The 23,534-nt window shown below is 36.9% G+C and overlaps 1 protein-coding gene across 8 annotated transcripts in view; it reads right to left on the bottom strand.

Moving 5' to 3' along the window:
• Positions 1–23,534, bottom strand: part of PATJ (PATJ crumbs cell polarity complex component) — a 349,122-nt gene that overhangs the window by 301,465 nt on the left and 24,123 nt on the right. For 6 of the 8 annotated variants that reach the window (XM_073896642.1, XM_073896640.1, XM_073896641.1 and 3 more), the window contains 7 exons: positions 22,563–22,691; positions 12,255–12,473; positions 9,554–9,653; positions 7,079–7,170; positions 6,159–6,300; positions 5,125–5,175; positions 2,517–2,663 (listed from right to left, as the gene is read on the bottom strand). In XM_073896642.1, coding sequence (XP_073752743.1) covers positions 2,517–2,663; positions 5,125–5,175; positions 6,159–6,300; positions 7,079–7,170; positions 9,554–9,653; positions 12,255–12,473; positions 22,563–22,691 — 880 coding nt within the window. The remainder of the gene's footprint in view (positions 1–2,516; positions 2,664–5,124; positions 5,176–6,158; positions 6,301–7,078; positions 7,171–9,553; positions 9,654–12,254; positions 12,474–22,562; positions 22,692–23,534) is intronic. The other 2 variants (XM_073896643.1, XM_025871744.2) reach the window with 1 other exon arrangement.

A 23,534-nucleotide genomic window follows, 5' to 3' on the forward strand; every position in this document is an offset into this window, starting at 1 on the left:
CTTGCAATATCAGCTCTTTCAGTCTTCAGCATGGACAGCTCATCTTGGATGCATATAATGCTTAATTACATAATGCAAATCATAAAGGCTAACCTCAGAATTCAGAGCCTAAGACTAATAAACACTAAAGAGCTTAACTCACTAGATGTACAAAAGTATATTCATGAAATAACTGTATCAACTGACATGCTAGGTCACATGTAAGGGATAACCAAAGAGCTTATTAAAAGCAAAATATCATTCATGTGGGCTCTGCACCTTTTGCACTTCCGTAAGAAATTACGTTAAGAGTTCTACCATCTCTGTTAAATTTCCGTGCAGCAGTTTCTTATCTGGCAAGCTAATTTGCAATGTTTTGGTTGAATCGTAAGCTTAAAAACATGATATTTAAAGATGACATTTCATACACATGTATAAAATAATGATATCTCACCTACAATTCTTTTAACTCTTTCATCTTTCATTTGTATAATGAAAGTACAGACAGTCATGAGTTTTAAAGCAGAGCACAAAGCTAAGTACCAGAGGAAAAAGACTATTTTCACAGACCAATAAATCCTGGGCAACACAAAGTGACTTAAAAAAATGAACAGGGTGATGATCTGAAACAATTATTCACATGGCAATGAAGGGGAGCAGAATATGCCACCCCAAAATATGCCATTTTAGCATGTAGAGTATTTTGAGCTGAAGGCAATCAAGACCCAGCAGACTCAGGAAAAACTTTTATCTTTCCCTTAACTACCTAAAAGAATTTAGATAGAAGTCACAGATCTGTACTTCTGAAACAAATAATGCAATATATGTTAAGAAAAAACTCCTTATTTTAGAATGGTATATAAACCTCAATTGCCCAACTTACTCTTGGGCCTCATATTTTTATGGGGCTCCCATACTTATGAAATTTGTTCTTCTATTAATCTGTTTTATGTCAATTTAATTATTAGACCAGTCAAAGAACCTAGAAGGGAAGAAGGGAAAGTTTTTCTGCCCCTACAGCAAAAAAGACAGCTAACTTCTTAACAGTTCAATGACTTTGGTCTTACCGTCAAGCTGAAATTATATATATTCATGAAGGAAAAAAATGCAATGAGATTGGTCCAAAAAAAGCAGATAAAAGTGTCTGAAAATATTTCTAACTTCAGAATGTATTTGATTTTCATGCAATAGTTCCATGAAAATCTATCTGGGTTCACTTGAACATAAATAGCAAAGATCTAACTTAATCCACTTGGGTCAAAAAGAATAAGGTAAATTTCCAAATTATAGGAAATTTTTTAACTTGCATGAGGGGTTACTCCTTCCCTGAGGTCATCCTTTCCTGAGACAAGACAATCAAAGCCAAAACTTCTCTGCAAGAGGATGGTGTTAAGTATCCCATTTCATTCAACTGTCAAGGCTTTCCAGAGCACCCCTGTGCAGGGACTCGTGTGAGACTGCTGTTCAAAACGCTTCCAGAACAGAGTCAACTATGTAGCCAAGGTATCAGAGTACAAAGTAATAGGACAAAGTTGCACATAAATTAAAAAGAAGATTAAAATATAAATATATAGCAATCTGGCAATTTGATATAACATGTAAATATGTATACATTATGAATTATTACGGTAAAAGGAAACACTGCTATATGTATAGCTAGATATCTACAGCTATATCAATGATAATACATGTTAATATATGCACTAATTAAAAATGCTGACAAGATTAAAAAATAGTTAACACATACTAACAAAAGTGCATGCAAGGGCGCCTGGGTGGCTCAGTTGGTTAAGCGAATGCCTTCGGCTCAGGTCATGATCCCAGAGTCCAAGGATCGAGTCCCACATCGGGCTCCTGGCTCAGCGGGGAGTCGACTTCTCCCTCCGACCCTCTCCCCTCTCATGCTGTCTCTCTCTCTCTCAAATAAATAAATAAATAAAATCTTAAAAAAAAAGTGCATGCAAAATTAAACAAAGATTAAACAATAACATGCTTGGTCCCCAACTGCCACAAGTTTTAAGATGTTGATATTAAGAATATCCGATTTTGGGGATGCCTGGGTGGCTCAGTCAGTTAAGCATCTGCTTTCGGCTCAGCTTATGGTCCCAGGATCCTAGGATCGAGTCCCGAGTTGGGCTCCTTGCTTAGTGGGGAGCCTGCTTCTCCCTCTGCCTGCTTCTCCCTCTGCCTGCAGCTCCCTCTGCTTGTGTGTTCGCTCTCTCTCAAATGAATAGTCTTAAAAAAAAAAAAAGAGTATGTTATTTTGGGGGCACCTGGGTGGCTCAGTCAGTTAAGCATCTGCCAGGTCCTGGGATCAAGTCCCATGTCCCCCTCCCTGCTCAGCAAGGAGTCTGCTTCCTCTCCCTCTGCCCCTGCCCCCGCTCATGTGCTCGCTTGCTCTCTCTCTCAAATAAATAAATCTTAAAAAAAAAAATCCTAATTTGTATCTTTCAAAATGCATCTAAAATTTCTCACGTTATATTAACTATAAAGAGAGAAAACAGTTAACAAATGAGAAAGTCATGCTTTGTGCCTACCTAATTTTTCTAAGGCTTGTATGTTGTCATTTTTCAGAATATCCATTCTTTCTTCAGCTTCCTCATCCCCTCCATCCAAATCAGTTTCAGTTTCCACAGCTCCAGTCAGGTAGCGGGCTGGTGTTTCCGATGGTTCTACAGCAGTTCCTAAAATAAGAATTGCTAACTTGAATCACTAGCAGCTGAAGACCATATTTAAGTGAGCTTATTCCAGTCCTGTTCACAACCTCATGACAAACACCTCAGGTAACTTACATATATGATTCCTTTATTGAAAAGGATAAGGAACCAGGCAATGGGAAGGTAAGATCAAGGTAAAGCTGTTGACAAAGCAGAAGTAAATACTTTTCCAAATAGCCTTGGAAAAGAAAAAGAACACTTAAGTCTTATACTCTTGTGGTTGTGGTGGGTAAGGAGCAAGATATGCAGAATAAGCCCATTCCAGTGCCCTGGGCTCTCCTAGGTTCTGGCATGACTTCATCACGAGTTTTAAAAAAAATAACTCTAGGAATTGGAAGGGACTTGGAGAGAATTCCGCTGGTTGCAGTGGTTCCTCCCATCGCTAAAGTGAGCTAAGTAAAGAGTTTAATCTCAAGCATGCAAGTCACTATGTATCTCTTAAAACACAAGAAAGGTTGAACAAGAGTCATTTTAGGTCATTTTTAAATGATCACACATGACGTATAAAGTATTCTTACCAAAAATATTTAACCTGGATCTAAGGCTTTCTATCTAGCTTCTCACAGGAAACATAGTGGATAGAGGAACAAGTTGAATTATACCACAAGGACAATTAAATTCAGAATGTAGTATTCTAGTGACAAATGGACAAATCCCTTTACAATAAGTCTGTGCCACAGAGGCAGGGATGGGGGATTCTTCTAGATTAAGAAACCAAAGAAACATAATGCAGACAGTAAGTCCAATGTGTGATTGAATCTTAATTTTATGAGGTTTTTCCTTCAGAGAGGGGGAAGAGGGAAAAGAAGCTACAAAAGACATTTGGGGCCAATGTGTTAAGTATTTGATATTAGGGAATTACAATTAATTTTCTTTGGTGTGATATTATTATTATATAATATCTTTATTTTTAGAAACTACAGATTGAAGTATGTAGGATTAAAGTGCCATGATGTCTACTGTTCACTCTTAAATGATTAAGGAAAAAAGATAAATAGATGAAACAAATATGGCAAAACATTAACTGCTGAATCTAAATGGTAGTTTGTGGGTATTTGTTATATTATTTTTTGATTTTTCTGTATGTTTAAATATTTTTATAATACTGTTGACCCATGAACAATTTGGGGATTAGGGGCACTTCCCTTCCCCATGCAACTGAAACCCACATAAAACTTTTGACTCCCCCCCCTCCAAATTTAACTACTAATAGCATACTGTTGAGCAGAAGCTGTTGATAGCATAGTCAATTAACATATTTTGTATATTATGTGTATTATATACTGTATTCTTACAATAAAGCTAGAGAAAAGAAAATTTTATTAAGAAAATACATTTACAAAAATACAGTACTGTAATGGAGAAAAATCCATGTATAAGTGGACCTACACAGTTCAAACCTGTGCTATCAAGGGTCAATTTTTATAACCAGTTAAAAGTTCCCATGATCTTGGGGCGCATGGGTGGCTCAGTTGGTTGTGTCTGACTTTTGATTTCCACTTGGGTCATGATCTTGGAGTCCTGGGATGGAGTCCCATGTGGGGCTCCGCTCAGCAGGGAGTCTGCTTCTCTCCCTCTCTCTCTCTGCCCCTCCCCCCACTAGGCACTCATGCTCTCACACTCTCTCTCAAATAAAAATACTGTAAAAAAATTTTTTTTAAGTTCCTATGATCTTAACATGACATTTTTAACCACACATAAAATTTCTTAGATCATTAATCCATTGATACAGACGAAAAGCACAGCCTAGTACTAGCCAAAGTAATGTGGCCAGAAGCTGCTAGTGTCCCTGGGGAAAATAGTTACATACCAGAGTTTATAGTACAGAGCAGTACATGATGTAATTGAATGCTACAAGTAGTATCCAAACTGGTACACAAATAAGATGTACAAGGTATACAAACAGGAGTTTAGAGGCCAAAAAGACAGATTTAGAATGGTAGAGGAAGGTACTGCCCAAGAGCTAGAAGTCGCGAGGTTTGCTGCAGTAAAACAGACAAATGCTGGCTGTGGACGGCACACGAAAATGTTGTTACATGGGGCAGGAAACCAAGGCATCACCATTCCCCTACATTAGAGTGGCTGCACATCAAACAGGTGATTGCTGCAAGGTACGATAAATGCTAGAGTAGAGCACTCTTCCAAGGGTGCTAGTAAAACCCACACGAAGGACCTCTCAACCACAGAAGAAATGCAAATTTAGAGTCAAAATTTATCCCAACATAAATTTAAAATGTAGGCATGCGCAGGGAAGAATTGCTAATTCGCAGATGACATACTTTATTTGATACAGTAGACTGAAGCCAAGGGCTCTATAAGAGCTATTAAAAACCATTATGTTGATATAAATATTTATGTAAACCTTTTAAGGTCAGTATAGCATTTGTACAATCTGTACTATTTAGGTGATTTTTAATTTCATACATACGATGCAGTTGAAAGGGCATCTGTCTTTCAGCAGCAAAATTTCCACTATCACCTAAAATTTAAAAAGTTCCGGTTTAAGTATAAAAAACAATAAAAAGAAAGAACCAGGCTTCAAAAAAAATTTTAAAAAAAAAAAAAAAAAAAGCAAGGCTTCCAGGCTTATTATATTCTTCAAAAGAGAGGGGCAAAAATGTATTCCTCGTCTGACAAATTCTAAAGGAATTATTCTTACTTACTAGTTCTCTAACTAGTAATTCATTTTACATTGAATTTGTTTTTCAGGATTGTCAAACTCTGTTGATCTACACATTAATAACTTGGTAGTTAAAAAACTGGGATACATATAATTATGTATTTGTTCTATAATGAAATTTGCTATTCTTTAATCAAAATAACAAGTATTTCACAAATAAAAATATCCTTAATAGAAATCCAGGTTTTATTTTTCCCCTCTGTATTTCAAAGAGTAAATCAGGAGACATTAGAATCAAATATATTGTTAGAAGTCATAAGAAATCTGAAATGTGCAAAATGTCAAAGCAGTAGACAAATGAGAGCCCCTAGAACAAAAGGTGTCAAAGCTTTATTATTCAAATATAAGTAATAAATGAAATTTAGAAGCTTTTTGGAAAAATGATTTCCATCTCCATTTAGAACAGCTCTCAGAGTTAATGCATGTCAGGGTTCGTGTTCTAACATTTGGATTGGCACATCAAAATAGGCAAAGGAAACTTCTTCAATGCACAAATGAGCGGATTCATTTCTCCATCACTGCATTATAAAAGATGGGCAGTTTTTCCTTCCCAGACTCAAGAACAACTTCCATAAGTAAGCTATTCTTCCAAGCCCAGACTATGGGGTGGGGAGAGGGATAGTGGCATTAACTACCTGTGTCGTATTGCATGGAGCACTGGGAGCTATATGCAAACAAGGAATCATGGAACACTACATCAAAAACTAATGATGTACTGTATGGTGACTAACATAATACATTAAAATAAATAAAATAAAATAAAATAAAAAAATAAAAACTACCTGTGTCTGAAGGCCATTCGAGTGGAGAAGCAGATGAAGATGTCTTCCTTCGAACTAGGGTTAGGTGTACCACTTGCCCTGCATTTCGTAATACTTCAACAACATCCTGGTTGGCAAAACCCTGAATATTCACACCATCGACCTAAAATATTAGGAGACCCATTACACAGAGGTTTCAAGTTAGCTGCTATTTTCAATTCTGACAAGGCAGAATAAAATTAGGCCTCTACCCCTGCAAATCACAAGGCATTTCCTAAGCCAAGAGTCATGAAAGATGCTTCCTTAGATGGACCTGAAGGACAAAGATTCAAATGACACCAACAAACATTTGCGTCTATGTAAATCACTAAATTAAATGTGTGTGTCTATCCAGATATGTGTGTTTATGCTTCAAAAATATTATTCAAATAAACTTTAATATTTAACCAATTTCTACTAAATGGAGAAAGACCAGCCTGAATGGACAAAAGGTAATTACTATATTCTCTGATCTATAAAATATCTCAAATTTGTATGTACTCAAAATTACTGTTAGTAGAAACATTAAAAAGACCTGGTTAATAACTTACTAAAGTGTATATAAAATGAGTGAGTTTAAAGAACATAGAGGTGCTTGGAAGTCTTTTTTTTAGGAGAATGCTAGAATATCTTTCCCGTGTGTGTGTGTGTGTATGTGTGTATTTTCCCTACCATTATGGTTAGTGACTCCTTTCTTCACACACAGTAAAAAAAAAAACAAAAGCAAACACAAAAAACAAACTTAGGACCCTGAGAGCCAAATCAATGAGATTTCACTGAACTTAATTTTTTAAAAACATTATGAGATTATATAAAGCCATTATCCTCTCATACACACTATAATCAAGATAACTTCTTTTCCCCAACTTGATTCAATTCTAAAACAAAGGGCAGTTACTTACAGCAACTATTTTGTCATTCACTTGAATTTGGCCGTTGTGGTAAGCAGCACTGCCAGGTATTATACTTTTCACATAAATCCCTGAAGCCTCCCCTGAGGTGCACAAAAACATATGGAAAAAGGAAGAAAAGCTCTAATTAGACCTTGATTGCAAAATTCATATCAAGAGGTTAATTAGCTAGAGGGGCTGACTTGAGGCTTGATAAATACTATTTTGAACACAAGCAGAGAAATTGATGGGTTATTTCAAACTGTCACCACCACAAGTGACCCGAATTTGCAATGATGTGACTGATGACTATTTCTGGAAAAGTAATCAGTAATGGAAGCTGGATGAAACACTCTCTACTATCAGCTGGAATTCAGGAGAACCAGGGCAGTCTCACCCTCTTCTTTTGGGCTGTCCCCCTTCTTCCTGCTGCTTTGGAGACTTCTCACTTTTCACCAGCACTAACACAAGAGTCTCCTACCTGGTCTTCCCGCCCACATTTAGTTCACTGCTCATGTTAGCTTCCCAGACACAGAAAAGTACACACAGTGTTTAAAAAAAAAAAAAAAGAATTTCAGCAATATTAAATAATCTTCACATTATAAAATATTTAAATACAAACAAATGGCTAAATAAAAATTACAACTATATAAAAAGTTTACATGCCTATGGGCAAAGACTTAGAAGAGAAACTAGAAAATGAAAAACTGTAACTCTGGATGATTTTGTATTTTTATTCTTTCATTTCAAATGAACTTAAAATATTGCCCGTAGAAGAAAAATAAACATCAATGAATTCCTATTGCCTACATAATAAAACGTAAATTTCACAGAATCATATTCAAGGACTTCCATTATCTGCCCAAAACTTTTTTTTTTAACTTATCTTCCAACTGCCACCCCACCAAGACAAAGTCCACACACGCAGGACTCTTGATATTTCACCAAAATATTAAGTACTGTCATGATATTATCCCCTTTATTTTTTCTTCCTATAAACCTTATCCCTTCTACCAAAACCCTTTTTCAAGCCTAGCACAAGTGGCTCTCTGTGAATTCTTTATTTCGTTCTGTCAAATGTAATCTTTCATCTGCCATATGATAGTTTGCTTATAGCTCTAAGACATATTTCATTTACCCTTAAACAATTGAGAGTTATTTACATATTTTTCTGACTAGACTTTTCTTATATTCATTTTTCTATCCTTTCAGAACTAAGCAAAGTAACCCCTTCAAACATCCAACGAATAGAATAAAACAAAAATTACTCTGAAAGACTACATGTCAAATAGCATACTGAGTTTTTAAATGCTCTAGTTTTTGGATTCACCATTGCCCACCTCCAAGTCCCCAAAACTTCTTTTGAGAGTAAAGAAGTAAAATGACTCTCTTCTTTATTCAGTAACATAAACATCAAATTTTCTCAATTTTCTATTGGTTATTCATTTCCATTTTACTTGGGGTGTATATTATACTGTTAGGTTTACAAGAACACTCCAAAAACTTAATATAATAAAGGTTCATAAGCCACAAGTTTATGAACTAAGCCATGATTTCTCTAACGTGACAGCATATTAAGAGCTATTCAATATAGTTTTTTTCCCCAACATTATTATACAATCCATACTTAGCTCTTTTGGAATTCATTCAAATTCTGAACCTAATAAAGGTAGTACTTAGAAAAATCTAAAGGTTTAAAAACAGTTATTTCATTAGGCTAAAATAGCACAAGGTGGTCTGACATGAATTTCATTCAGGACTTTGAATACATTAGCACTCTTAATCTTTCCACCTGCTGTAAGTATGCAAAATAAGAATTAAAAAAAATTAACTTTCTAATCTTGCTATTTTTTAAAAAAAAGAACATTTCATAACTCTGAATTCATGTTACTAGCAAATATTTATCAAAAGGTTTCTTTTTCCTTACTCTAATGATTGTCTTGTAATAATAGATTAACTCTTACAATAAAAGTTACCAAAGCTTTGCATATAGGAGTTGAGGGAGTGTTACTCAGAAATACTTGGGCCATGTATGTATTCTTACAACAGAATCCCTTTATTTGACAGGAAAATAATTCTAATTAAAGAATTTGTTTTATATTTTTTTAGTAATTATAGTAATACTTTTTGACATTCATAGTATGAAATATATACAGTAATCCTTTTATATTATCACATCTAAAACATCATAATATGTAATAGTCACAATATTTAAAATATATCTTAGAAAAAAAGAAAAACAATTCAAATGTTATACATTGAGTTAGACAATTAAATCCTTTTGTTAATGACAATCAAGTCAGCTATAAAACTACTGAGATAAAACCAATTCTCTAATCACTGAAAAGTAACTGGCTGCCACTATAGATACATGGTTTTATTGTTCAGTATTGAAATTAAAATTTGCAGATATTTAATTTTACTATCTAGAAACCTTAACATCCTTTACAATTATTTCCAAATATAAAATAGAAATGATTCATTTACCCGTATGAGCAGTTCCAATATAGCCAACAATTCTAATCCCAAGACTCTGTCCTTCTTTTTTAATGAGTTCAACATCGTAAGTTTCAAAAAGAGAACTGTCCTAAAAGGAAAAAACAATTTTAATTATACATAATATTTAGTTCCATAACTGAGTGTAGTCAATTTGTGCATGGTTTGTCAAGTATTTTTTTAGAACCTGTGGCAGAATCTTAAGATGGTCCCCATGACTTTTGATTCCAGGTGCTATTCCTGTCTTTATGTTCCATTATGTGGCAAAGGCGAGATTATCCAGGTGCATCTAATCTAATTGGGGGCCTTTCAAAAGCAGTTTTCTGGCTGGCAGCAGCAAAGAAGTGAAATTGAAGCATAAAGGCTGGGCTTGTGGGTTGAAAATGAGGAGGTCCTGTGAGAAGTTATACAAGGCACCTGGAGTTGCTGAGAGAGGTCCTCAGCTGACAGCCAGCAAAGGAAAGAGACTTCAGTCCTACAACTGCAAGGAACTGTATTCTGTGGACAACTCAAATGAGCTGTCCAGATAATGAGCATCCAGATAAGAGTCCAGACAGCGCTTAATTTTGGCCATGCAGGAATCTAAGCAGAGAGCCCAGCCAAGCCCACCCAGACTTCTGACCTACACAACTGTGAACTAACAAAGCCTGTTGTTTTAAGCCACTAAGTTTGTGATTTTTTTTTTGAGAGAGAGAAAGAGAGAGCATGCGTGAGAAATGGGGCCTGATCCATGACCCTGAGATCATGACCGGAACCAAAATCAAAAGTCAGACGCTTAACCAACTGAGCCACCCAGGCGCCCCTGTGATAATTTGTTACACAACAACAGAAAACTAATCCAGCCACTTAGAAAAAACTCAGGATAAGTTTTTATCTTAAAAACAAAACAAAACAAACAAGAAAACCCCAAAAACAACAACAAAAAACAACCAAATATAAAGAAATATTGAGAAACAAATGGTTTAAGAATTACTGTGAATAATAATTATTGGGAGCAAAAAATATCAAACTAAAACTTACTTTCATTACTTGCCTTCTATTTTTAAGATTCTATTTATTTATTTGACAGCGAGAGAGGAAACACAAGCAGGGGGAGAGGGAGAGGGAGAAGAAGGCTTCCCGCCGAGTAGGGAGCCCGATGCGGGGCCCAATCCCAGGACCCAGGGACCACGACCTGAGCTGAAGGCAGACGCTTAACGACTGAGCCACCCAGGAGCCCCTAAAATACTTCTTTAAAAAGATTACGTGTCTAAAAACAGGATTCGATTCAAAACACTAACATTAGAAAGGAAACAACTGATTGCATCAAATTCTTACTTATCACACAGCTACATTGGTCCCCACTGCTGAATTGAAGGCTCCAGAGAGCTAGAGTAAGGGAGGCGAAGAGAGTGGCTGTAACCAGTTTGGAGAGGAAAACAAAAATGATGTTAGCATCTCAGACAGAAAGCTTCTCTTCATAAGGTGCCAAGTAGGGAGAGGCAAACAACGTTCTAGAATCGGCCCCCGAATGCACATGAATGATGGTCTTCCACCTCTTCCTGCCAAAGTCACTTCTTTCTTCTTCCCCCTGCCCCTCCTTTTAAAAGCTATTTCTTTCCTTTTGGTTTATTACCCCTTGCTTCAGAGCCTGTGAGATGGCTGGAAAGATCTTGGAATGGACCAGAAAGATCTGAATTCAAATCCCAGCTTTGCAACTGACGCACTATTATGACTTTTTTTTTTTTTTTTTTTAAGATCAAGACCTGAGCTGAGATCAAGAGTCGGATGCCTAGGTGCGCCTGGGTGGCTCGGTTGCGCATCTGCCTTTGGCTCAGATCATGATCCCGGGGTCCTGGGGTTGAGCCCCATGTCGGGCTCCCTGCTCAGTGGACAGCCTGCCTCTCTCTCTCCCTCTATTGCTCCCCCTGCTTGTGTGCTCTCGCTCTCTCTCTGTAAAATAGATAAATAAAATCTAAAAAAAAAAAAAAAAAAAGAGATGCCTAACTGACTAAGCCACCAGGTATCCCTCACTATATGACTTTTAAATGAGTTAATTTGGATTTGAGTTCCTTCATCTAATATGATCTTATCTTGATGAAAGGATAAGGCCTATCTTGCAGAATTCCTGTGAGGATTTCAGATGACCTTGACAATTCTAGGTGTTTGATAATAGCAATGATTATTGTTATATCATTATAATGATAATAGATAATATCTATTTCCTTTGTTCATTCTGTTCCTATCTAATTTATACATTGACCAGTATTTAGTTTCCCCTCCAACACGTGAATGTCTCCTCACCACTCCAATGAAATAGAAATGGCAAGTATTGGGGTGCCTGGCTGGCTCGATCGGTAGAGCATGCGACTCTTGATCTTGGGGTCATGAGTTTAAGCCCCACACTGGTCATAGAGCTTACTTTAAAATAAATTTTTAAAAAGCCCTTATTTAAAAAAAAAAGAAATGGCAAATATTATTTTCCAATTTACAGATGAGTAGCTTTAGTGCAGGGAGGTTGGATGACTTAAGGCTGAGAAACAGCAAAAAAGGAAATCAAATTTGTCTAATGTCTCTAAACTGGGTTCTCTGCTTCATTGGTGAGCACTGAGGCACTACTCCCACCCATGTGGCACTTTGAGTCAAAGGCCCTTCTAATCTTGCAGGGTCTCACACCCAGTATTTAAGGTGAAAGAATGGTTTGCATACTCACAGCACTAGGGCTCCTGTGAGCTACAGCAGGCAGGGCAACAGGTAAGGCTGCAGGGGTGGGAGGGGTTACAGAAATTGCACCAACTGGGTCTCTTGCAACAAGCATCCGGACTGAGTTTCCACAGTTCCTTAGCACTTGTGCAACTTGCTCACTGGTCATTCCCTGCACATCTGTGCCACCAATCTTCAAGATGTGGTCCCCTGTCTGGAGTCTTCCATCCTTTAGTTGAAGAACAAAACAAAATTATTCCAAGAAATCAATGATCTAACTGCACTGGCTAATAACCAGTTCATCGGACTTTTAATTCTGGTACAATGGCTGACAGAGACTACAATATGCTAAAAAAAACAACAGTTTTAATGAATGCTGAACTGGCAACAGAGAAAAGGAAATCTTTGCCAAAAAAAAAAAAAAAAGATGGGGTAGAGAATGTGTTCAAAAGGAGAAGAGTAACTAGAATTCTAAAATGGGTTATTTGCTTGAGGGCATCACTTCATGCCTACTGGCCTAGAGCCAAAGTATTCATGGCCACAAAGGTAAGGAAGAGATCAGAAAACCCTGGGCCTCAAGAAGGGAAGTAGGTTGGATCTGAGACCTCCGGCATCAAGCTAGGTGGCATCAAGCTAGGAACTCTGAAGGCCAACACACTCAGTGGCACATTAAAGGATCAGCAAGATGTCAGTGTGGCTGGAAGAGGGTGAGCAAAGAGAAGAGTATTCAGGAGATGGGAGCATTAACTGGAGGTCAGCAGTGCAGAGTCAGTGGGAAGGGAAGTCACTGAAGGGTTCTGAACAGAGAAAGGACACTATTGGACTTACTTTCACCAAGATCCCTCAAGCTTCTGTCCTGAAGAGAAACTACAGGACAGAAAGCAACAGAAGCAGAAATACCAGTCCGGAAGCTAAAACAACCTAGAAAGAGATGGCAATAGCCTGTGGACTAGGTTAGCAGTTGTGAGGAGGAGACTCCAGATGTCTTCTTAATGAACTCTCAACAGGCTCTACTGATAGCTTCTACACGAGGGGTGAAGGGGAAAAAGACTCAAAACTCCCAAGTTTTTAGGCTAAGCAACTGGGTAGACAGCGCTATTAATTGAGAGAAAGAGGCCTACAGAGGAATGGATGGGTGGGAGTAGAAATCAGGAGTTCAGTTTTAGAGATATCCAGTCTGAGATCCTATTAGACATGCAAGTGGAGATGTCAAATATGCAGCTGGATATACAGATGTGGAGTTCAGGAGAGAAGTCCAGACCACATATTTAAATTTAGGAGTCATTAGCATATATAACGTATTTAAAGTCAGGATTCTGGGAGAATTTAGAGAAAGGATACATAATGTTCCATTTTTAAGCTGGGGATATCTCCATGGGTAGTTATTACTATTGTTGTTATTTAAAATGTTTTATTTCTTAAACTAAGTGATACATACATTGGTGATTGTCATTATTTAAAATGTGCACAGCCATTATACATACTTTTTTAGATACTTTTAAATGTGTGTATTTCATACCCAGAAAAGTTTAAAACACAATATATCAAAAAGTACATCAGTTCAAAATGTTTAACATTTCTATTCTACCTCCATTTGTCAAATTCTTGAAACAGTGGCTCCATCTACATTTTGTTTCATCAGAAATTTTGAATTCTCTTTACTTACCTTTACTATATTAAAGTTACCAAGATGTAAACATAGCTGGCTACAAAAAATAATACCTGCCTAGCACTTTATAGGTCTAAAATCACTTTTTATATATCATCTCATTTAGAGAGGGACAACTTTAAAATGAGCAAATGGGATTCAGAAAGGTTGACTGACTTGACCAAGGCTGCAAAGCTACTGAAGAACAGTTCTCATTTAGTCCTTTGTCTTACACTTTGATACCTCCAGAATGACAGTAGTAGACAATAAATTTACTGTTTTCCTATTCTCCAAGAAACTGCCTATTACCATCAAAATGCTTAAATAAAATGAAGAGGAAAAGTAGGTATTTTGCAACTGGGAGAGAAGGACAGCCTGAGAATAGAGCAAGGACCATCGGGCTTGTACAGTGCTAGGCTTCCAATTCCTGGCTCCAGGAGGCACCATCAATAAGGCATAGATGAAATTCAGAAGAAAAAAAGTAAAAAATAAAAAATAAACATAAATATAAAGCCTTAAGACTAAAAAGTCTATTCTCCATCCTTCCTTTTCCTCAATTTTGCAGGAACCTGAATAAAGGTAGGTATTAGATCCAAATACTGAGTAAAAAGCTATGGGCTTTGTTGTGAGGCCTGCAGAAGGCCCTAGAAGCTAGTGGAGGGGGAGAAGAAGAGGAAAACAAATGCAATTCAATTCAGAAACATTTGCAAAGACTCAGAGAAAAGACAGATGAAAGAGGAAATAAGAATTAGTGGATTTCTACTTTAAGCAATGGTAATTTGATATTATATCAATGCAACAACCTGAAATAAAACAAGTAACTCCTCAAGAGAGTCAGTGGTCATGATGAAAAACACTGGTGAAGCGGCCTCTGTAAATCAAACCATCCTTGGCCTGACCAAAGAATAAAGAATATGTCAAGTAAGTGAACTTGGCTTGGCCAAAGAATGCCACTTCACCATTAAGTCCATATTTAGTCACCTCTAGGCACTATTTCTTTTCCTATTTTACCTCAATTCAATTTAAAATGATGTAGATAATATGCATCTGTCACTGAAAGTCAAACATTTTCTTCTTCCAGAAAAACAGGTGTTCTGAGGAATTCATAAGTGCAAACACAGTCATTAGATTGATAGGAAAGACACCAAAATGGCAGCTACCTTGTTTAGGTCCAGCAGCCCCAAACACTGCATTTTACTGATATTTTTTTGATCGACATTCTCCTTCCATAACCTGTCTACTGTGCAAGGAAATTAAAAGGCATAGAGCTCCTTTAGTTCTTTAACAGAAATCATAAATCAATGACAGCCAATAAACAGCTAGGCCAAGATGCAAAGATATAGCATGCTAATCAAACATTCAAATATAAAGGTTTATTAACCCATAGGTTCTTTCAAAAGAGAAAAATAATTAGGCATATAGCCTAAGATAGTATGGAAGGCACAAAAATTAAAACAGCTGATGTAATAGAGTACCCCACATTACAATGAAAAGACTAAAAGTATCATTTATTCACCTTTTAAAAAAAAAGATAAAATACTTTAATCCAAGTTAGCAGGTATAGGCTAAAAAATATATTACTTTGCATTTTAAATTCCCTGATAGGCAGTTTGGAGGATAATTTCAATTCAAAAAAATATTTGAGGGGCACCTGGCTGGCTCAGTGAGTAGAGCATGCGACTCCTGATGTAAGGGTCATGAGTTCAAGTCCCTGACATTGGGCATGGAGCCTACTTTAAAAAAATAATAAAAATTTTTTTAAATATACTTTAATAAACAAATAACAAAATATTTGAAAACCTAAAGGAATTTAGGCTTGAGCTGCAAAATAAATCAAATTTGTTTCTTTGAAAACTAAAACACAGAAAATAAAATTATTACTAGGTTTGATTCCAGACCAGTTCTATCATTGGTCTTTAATCAAAAGGCAACATAACATAGGCAGAAAATCGCAACTCTTTATAAACTCTTTTCCTCAAATAATTAAAGATACATCTAAAAACATCTATCTCATCTTCCTCAAATTCCCAGAGCCCTCATCAACTGATTTTTAATAATAAGGAAAAGATCTGTTTATAGACTCACTCAAAGCAAAATTTCTTGGGAATAATCAACTATTCAGTGGCCTCAAGCTGGGCCTTGCTTATTCTAGACTAAAAATTCCTCATAGTACACACCCACCCTTCAATCTCTGCTTGGTTACATACCTCCTTAGTATGAAAGATTACGGGATAGTTAACATGACTCCTAATTGCCCAATACCAAAAAGTCAGTTAATTCATGACTACTTTTAAATAGACTGCATTGTTATAGTTACCTTCCAGGGAAAATGGGGTTCACTTAGTGTACCTGATTCCCCTAGAATTTCTCCAGACCACAAGAAAAGTTACTTCTGTCAAATGAAGTTTTACACTACCCATTTTCAACTAAAAACAAAAACAAACTTCTGTTGAAAATTTTTGAAATTTTTGCCACAGCTGAACGGAATTCTCAAAAGATGTATGTTTCAGGCACTGTGATTTTTGGAGACTGAAGTTACAGGTAGATATGGGCTTACAGACTTACAGGTTTTAAGACTGATGTATTATTATATATTATAGGTTATAGATTCAGAATATAGATTATAAAGCTCCCCTTACACGATACCATGTAATTTTCCTATCCATGGAATAGGCCCTGAGTGCATTTACTGACTGGTCATTGTAACTAAATCTCAACAAGTCTTTCTTAAAAAGCTCATATGAATCACTATTTTTCGATTTCATTTACTTTGTAACATTAGAGGCAGTAGACAGTAGAAGGACAAGTACAGGCTTTGGAGACAGACACACCCAAGTTCAAATCCTGGCTCTACTTTGATCAAGCTGTAGAGCCAAACGTCGGCTACTTAGTCTACGTCGGCTACTTAATCTCCCTAAATCTCAGATCCCTCTTAAGCAAAATGGGAATAAATCCCTCTCTCATTGATTTGTGAGCATTAAACTCAATTACTATATGTAAAGTCTTTAGCCTTTGCCTTGCTTATAGCAAATTATCAAATGCATCCATTTCTGACACCCCTTTAGGCTGCAGTGACCTCAGTCAGGTGTTCTTAGGCATATTCCCTCAACTGTACCCATCTTTTAACTGTATATCTGTAAACACAGAAGGAAATATAAAGGGCTGTTTCATGAAACTCTTCTGAGTAAGAAATACAAACTTCCTTCTCTAACTTTCTATTACCTCATTTTACTTTCTTTGAATAAAGATTGATTAACCCCATTAGCTAAACATAGGTATTACTTTATGATCAATCTTGATCACATCTAAACTAATGACCTAAGATATCTATATTCCCTTATCATAAAGATTGCCATAGTCAACAGTGAGCATTAATATTCAAAACATGAGTACATTTTAATTAAAAGCAGTAATTCCCTTTCATTCTTTTAAAGCTATGATCAGCCTACATGAGCAACAACTTGTAAAAGCTTAGCAACAATGCACAGAGCCAGTTCAAGAGATCTTATCAGCCATTAGCTCAGATGAGAAGAGAGAGGGGATGGCTCTGTCTCTCCTGTTTAGGCCTCACCATATTCCCTACAGGAAAAAGACAATAGTTCTGTTGCTTCTAGAGCTGGCTATTACCTGATAAGCTTAGACCAACCCTGGACAAGTATACATCTGGGAAAGAAAAACATTAGGATCAACTTCATATAAATAGATTTAAGCAGTAAAAGACAGGCTTCAGAGTCAGAGAGATGTGGACTCAATCTTGACTGTCATTTTCTAGTTGAGTAGCCCTGGGCAATTTCTTAAGTTTCCGTATCTCTAATTTGAAAATAAAATGTATGACTGTTTTAAGGATTACATGAGAATAATGTATATTAGGCAGATAACAACATCTGGTATAAATATTTGCTTCTGCATCATGACTGATGGGCATACCCCAATCCCCTCCTTGATGACCTAAAATAGTGACATTCCCTTCCAGTAAAGGCTGAAAATCAGACCTGGGCCTTTCCCAACACTGTCTCAAAGGGATTAATTTGGGAAACTGCACATCATATTCTCCTTGTGACAATTCTTAATGCATGTTAGGATATTAAAAGCTCAGAAAATTCTTACAGTAAAAAAGTCTATTTGATTTTGTTTGACTTGGTGTTTTCTAAATTTATCTGACCCTTGGTTTTTCACAGTAACTACTCCACTCGGCATCTTGAAAAATGCTACTCCAGCAAACAAGCTTATGAAAATTGCTAAGTGGGGGGGAAGGGAATGTGGGAAAAGATATCAAAATACTCCACAATACCTCATTCTTTTTCAGGTTACAAAATATTTCCAAAAACCCTTAAGAATATGTTTTCTGCCACAGATGTGTTTTGAAGATCCATAAAATGACAATTCTCAGCCTCACTGGTCTCAGAAACCCTTCATACTCTTAACTATTGAGGATAGTGAAATGGGCATTACAAAGACGCACAGGAAACTTGTGGGTGATATGTTCATTTTCCTCATTGAGGAGATAGATGGTATGATGGTTAAAGTTTATGTGTTACCTTGGCTAGGCTATGGTACCCAGTTTTTTGGTGAAACACTAGTCTAGATGTTACTGTGAAGGTATTTTGCAGATATGATTAACATCTACAACTGGCTGACTTTAAGAACATTACCCTTGATAACATAGGTGGGGTGGAGAGGGGCTCCATCAAATCAGTTGAAGACTTTAAGAGCAAAAACTGAGATTTCCTTGAGAAAAAGGAATTCTGCCTTAAGACGGTAACAGACAGGAAACAGTTTCCTAAGAAATTTTGCCAACCAGCCCTACAAATTTCAAAGTCTAGACTGCAATATCAACTCTTGCCTGAGTTTCTACCATGCAACCCTGCCCTACACATTTCGACTTGCTGGTAAACATATGTCAAATTTATTGAACTGTATACTTTACCTATGTGTGGTTTATTGTATATCAATTATATCTCAAAAATTACTGAGAATCTCAAAGAGCTTTTGTTTATGTGGTTCTCCTCTGTTATCTACTGAATTAGAAAAGAGCACGGGGTGCCTGTGTGGCTCAGATGATGAGGTATCTGCCTTCAGCTCAGGTCATGATCTCCAGGTCCTGGGATGGAGCCCCACCTCAGGCTCCCTGCTTAGCAGGGAGTCTGCTTCTCCCTCTCCCTCTGCCTCTCCCCCTGCTTGTGCTCTTTCTCCCTCTCAAATGAATAAATAAAATCTAAAAAAAAAAAAAAGAAAAAGAAAACAGCACAGAGAAATTTTAAAAATATTTAATACATGTAATATACTAATATATATTTCTATATATTGATGCATACACTTTTCATTTTGAAAATAAAAGCTATATTTTCTACAACAAAATGGTGAGAAGAGTGGTACTTTTGAGTATTTTTGGAAATCTCTAATATCTGGCTGAAGGGAAGACAACTGGTTTTGCACAACTGCTTTAGCATTCAGTATGTTGCAATATGTTGTTTTGGCTGAAGTATATAAAGCAAATATGGCCTCAATTAGATACCTAGTTGGAAAATGGAGGAGTATTTTAATAGCCCTTAGAGTCCATTCTTCTTTGATAACACACCAAAACTTGACAAGTTGTGGTTTCTTAAAGATCAGTGGGAATATGAAATCTGCAACTTCATCAACAAACTTTCAAATACTGTTTCATTTAAATCTATTGATCAGTCTTGAATCCCGAATGGACCTTTTACCTATATACTGTCATATCACACATTGGTCTTCAGAAAATACTGATATACAGACTCATGCAGATGTTCCAAATATTGACATATTTCATTATACAATATTTTAAAAATCATACTAATATCAGCAATAATCTAATCAGAAAAGTCTTTAAATATTGGAAAATGTCAAGCTCATGGTAAAACACTTTTCCAGAATTCTAATTTTTGCTTCAAAGTTCAAATTTTATCATCACCCACGAATGCTATCAGTTGTTTTCCTTGAAGTGACAGGTTTGCTTCATTCATTTTCAAAGAAATGTCTGCCAAGCACCCAAGTCTCAGTAACCGTAATTTTTCTGTCAATTATTCTTTCAAAAATAAAAATACTATTCCAGATTGGTGGTTGCCAGAAGTTGGGGGGGAAGGGGTAGCAGGTGGGCAAAATGTGTGAAAATGGTCAAAAGGTACAAACTTCCAGTTATAAAATAACTAAGTCATTGGGATATAATGTACAATGTGGTGACTATAGTTAACAATACTGTATTGTACATATGAAAGTTGCTAAGACAGAAGATCTTAGAAGTTCTCATCACAAGAAAAAAATGTAACTGTGTTATGATGGATATTAACTAGACTACTGTGGTGGTCATTTCACAGTATAAAACATCAAATCATGTTGTACAGCTGAAATTCATAACATTTGTCACATTTCAAAATTTTTCAATGAGAGCAAAAAATGTTTAAATTTTTAAATGTTTTCCATATTAAAAAAGTGGCTAGTTTGTCTCACAAATACTTTAAAAGATTTTATTTATTTATTTGAGAGAGAGAGAGAGAGAGATCACAAGCAGGGGAGAGGGGTTGAGGGAGCAGACTCCCTGCTGAGCAGGGAGCCCAATGTGGGACTCGATCCCAGGACCCTAGGATCATGACCTGAGCCGAAGGCACGTTTTACCAACTGAGCCACCCAGGTGCTGTGTCTCACAAATATTTTCTCAAACCAACCATCATAATTCAGTATGTGGCAGAAGTGCTGGAAATAATTTTTTGCTGCACTTTCTTAAGACTGACTTTTTTTTTTTCACTTTTTTTTTTTCTCTTTCTCCACGATGGAGAAGAATGCAGTGACCACTAGCATGGTTTGATGCCATTTCCTTGTCTTAATCCCACAGAACCCTACAGGGATCCCCACAAAGCAAACTCTGAGAGGAGCTTCTCTAAATACAAGTGGAGGTTGACAATAGGAATATTAACAGCTCCACAGTTTTGTGTAAGATGGAACAACCTTGAAAAGAAATGGGGTGCTGAGGAATTTATCTCAAAGCTGCATTTGCAAGGCAAGTTCATTTTTACTTATGCTTATTAGAAGGGATATATTTGTAGGTAACTGAACATCAATTAGTGAAATTTACATATTATTCTGGTTATCATGGACAGTTCACATACTATGGGCTCACTATTAAGTGGCATCATAACCAAATGTCTAAACTATTTTTTTTTAATTTTATTATGTTATGTTCGTCACCATATAATACATCATTAGTTTTGATGTGGTGATGCACGATCCATTGTTTTCGTATAACACCCAGTGCTCCATGCAGTACGTGCCCTCCTTAATACCCGTCACCAGGCTAACCCATCCCCCCTCCCCCCTCCCCTCTAGAACCCTGTTTGTTTCTCAGAGTCCATAGTCTCTCATGGTTCGTCTCCCCCTCCGATTTCCCCCCCTTCATCTTTCCCTTCCTTCTCCTAATGTCCTCCATGCTATTCTTTATGTTCCACAAGTAAGTGAAACCATGTGATAATTGACTTTCTCTGCTTGACTTATTTCACTTAGCATAATCTCCTCCAGTCCCATCCATGTTGATGCAAAAGTTGGGAATTCATCCTTTCTGATGGCTGAGTAATATTCCATTGTATATATGGACCACATCTTCTTTATCCATTCATCTGTTGAAGGGCATCTCGGCTCTTTCCACAGTTTGGCTATTGTGGACATTGCTGCTATGAACATTGGGGTGCATATGTGTCTTTGGGGTAAATACCCAATACTGCAATTGCTGGGTCATAGGGTAGCTCTATTTTTAAATTTTTGAGGCACCTCCACACTGTTTTCTCTAAACTACTTTTCTAAAAACTAGATGCAATGTTTAACGTTGTTTTCAATGTACAACTAAGCAGAAATAGTTCGTAAGTTTTATTTATTTTTTTAATTTTATTTATTTGAGAGAGAGAGAGAGAGGGAACACAAGCAGGGAGAGTAGGAGAGGGAGAAGCAGGCCTCCTGCTGAGCAGGGAGCCCGATGCGGGGCTCCATCCCAGGACCCTGGGATCATGACCTGAGCTGAAGGCAGACGCTTAACCATCTGAGCCACCCAGGCGCCCCAGTTCGTAAATTTTAAGATGGCCCACTTTCAGGGGCATCTGGCTGGCTTAGTCAGTGGACCATGTGACTCTTGATCTCAGGGTTGTAAACTCAAGCCCCATGGTAGGCATGGAGCCTAGTTTAAAAAAAAAAAAAAAGCCCACTTTCAGTTTAAACTGCTAAATAATGAAGTGTAGCCATTTGGCTTATAATGCCAGAAAACTGTAATTCAAGTGAAATTTACCACATACAATACTAGGACAAATGTTTATAATCACTGTATGTACCTTCTGAGTTTAGCATTTGGGTCCTTGAAAGATACACTGGGAGAGAACACAGATATTCAAAATACAATACCTATTAACAACTCTTCAACAAAAAAAATACTGTCCTCTGATGGAATCAAGAAGACTGTCAACCACAAGCCAAAAAAAAAGGTTGACTTAGGAAACGTTTCAAATAAAACCAAGTGAGTATTAACATTCATGGGAATAAAAATTTTTTTTAGCAATACTTAAACTCTAATTATGGAATCATATATCCTAGTAACCCACGTTATAAAATTACATTTCAAACCATACAATTTAAACTGTATGACACCAAAATGAGAACGAGTCAACTTACTCGATCTGCTAATCCTCCAGGAACGATCGTCCTCACAACCACACCACTTGATTTTCCTCCAACTATTCCAAAACCTAATCCAGAGCCATCATTAATGAGCTCAACATCTTCAATATGGCCCCAATGAACCTACAAATTAATGGCAAAAAAAGCCAACATTAGTGAAACACAGATGCTTAGCTTTCCAATACAATAATTACTAAAGTAAAAGATATACCAACAAGTAATCAGGGCAACTTTCTAGAGGCTAAGAGATATGTAAAGATGATCAGATGGTCCCCGCCCTTGAAAATCTAGATAATCTAAAACACAAATAATTAAAATATGAGACAGAATACTGAATCATAAGATACATCGCTTGAAGAGGATAGAGACATGTTGCCTCATTCTTCAGTCTGTACACAGTATCTAGCACAATGTCCAGCACACAGGAGGAACCAATAAATATGTATTTACCTGAATTGGAAGAGAATCACAGACTATTATAAAGATGCGGGGGGGGGCGGGGATAGAAGCAGAGATAAGAGGTCGAAGCCGATTAAGAATTACGGAAAGCTTTGGGGCGCCTGGGTGGCTCAGTTGGTTAAGCGACTACCTTCGGCTCAGGTCATGATCCTGGAGTCCCGGGATCGAGTCCCACATCGGGCTCCCTGCTCAGTGGGGAGTCTGCTTCTCCCTCTGCCCCTCCCCCCCTCATTCTCTCTCTCTCAAAAGTAAACAAAAAAAAAAAAAGAATTACGGAAAACTTCGAGGAAAAGGTCGCATTTTAACTGCAGTATGGGGAGAAAAAAAAAACACACATTCGAGCAAAAGGGAAATGTAAGAGCAAAGCAGGGCCATGTAACAGAATGGGTCAAAGATATGGTCAAAAGATTGGATTTACTTAACTGGATAAGCAAAAGGAATAACTGAAGGTTTTAAAAAGGAAGAACAGGGATGCCTGGGTGGCTCTGTCGGTTAAGCGTCTGCCTT

The sequence above is a fragment of the Callorhinus ursinus genome, unplaced genomic scaffold, assembly GCF_003265705.2.
Source record: "Callorhinus ursinus isolate GAN/ISIS: 27379988/994484 unplaced genomic scaffold, GSC_fseal_2.0 scaffold9, whole genome shotgun sequence".
Classification (NCBI taxonomy): Eukaryota; Metazoa; Chordata; class Mammalia; order Carnivora; family Otariidae; genus Callorhinus; species Callorhinus ursinus.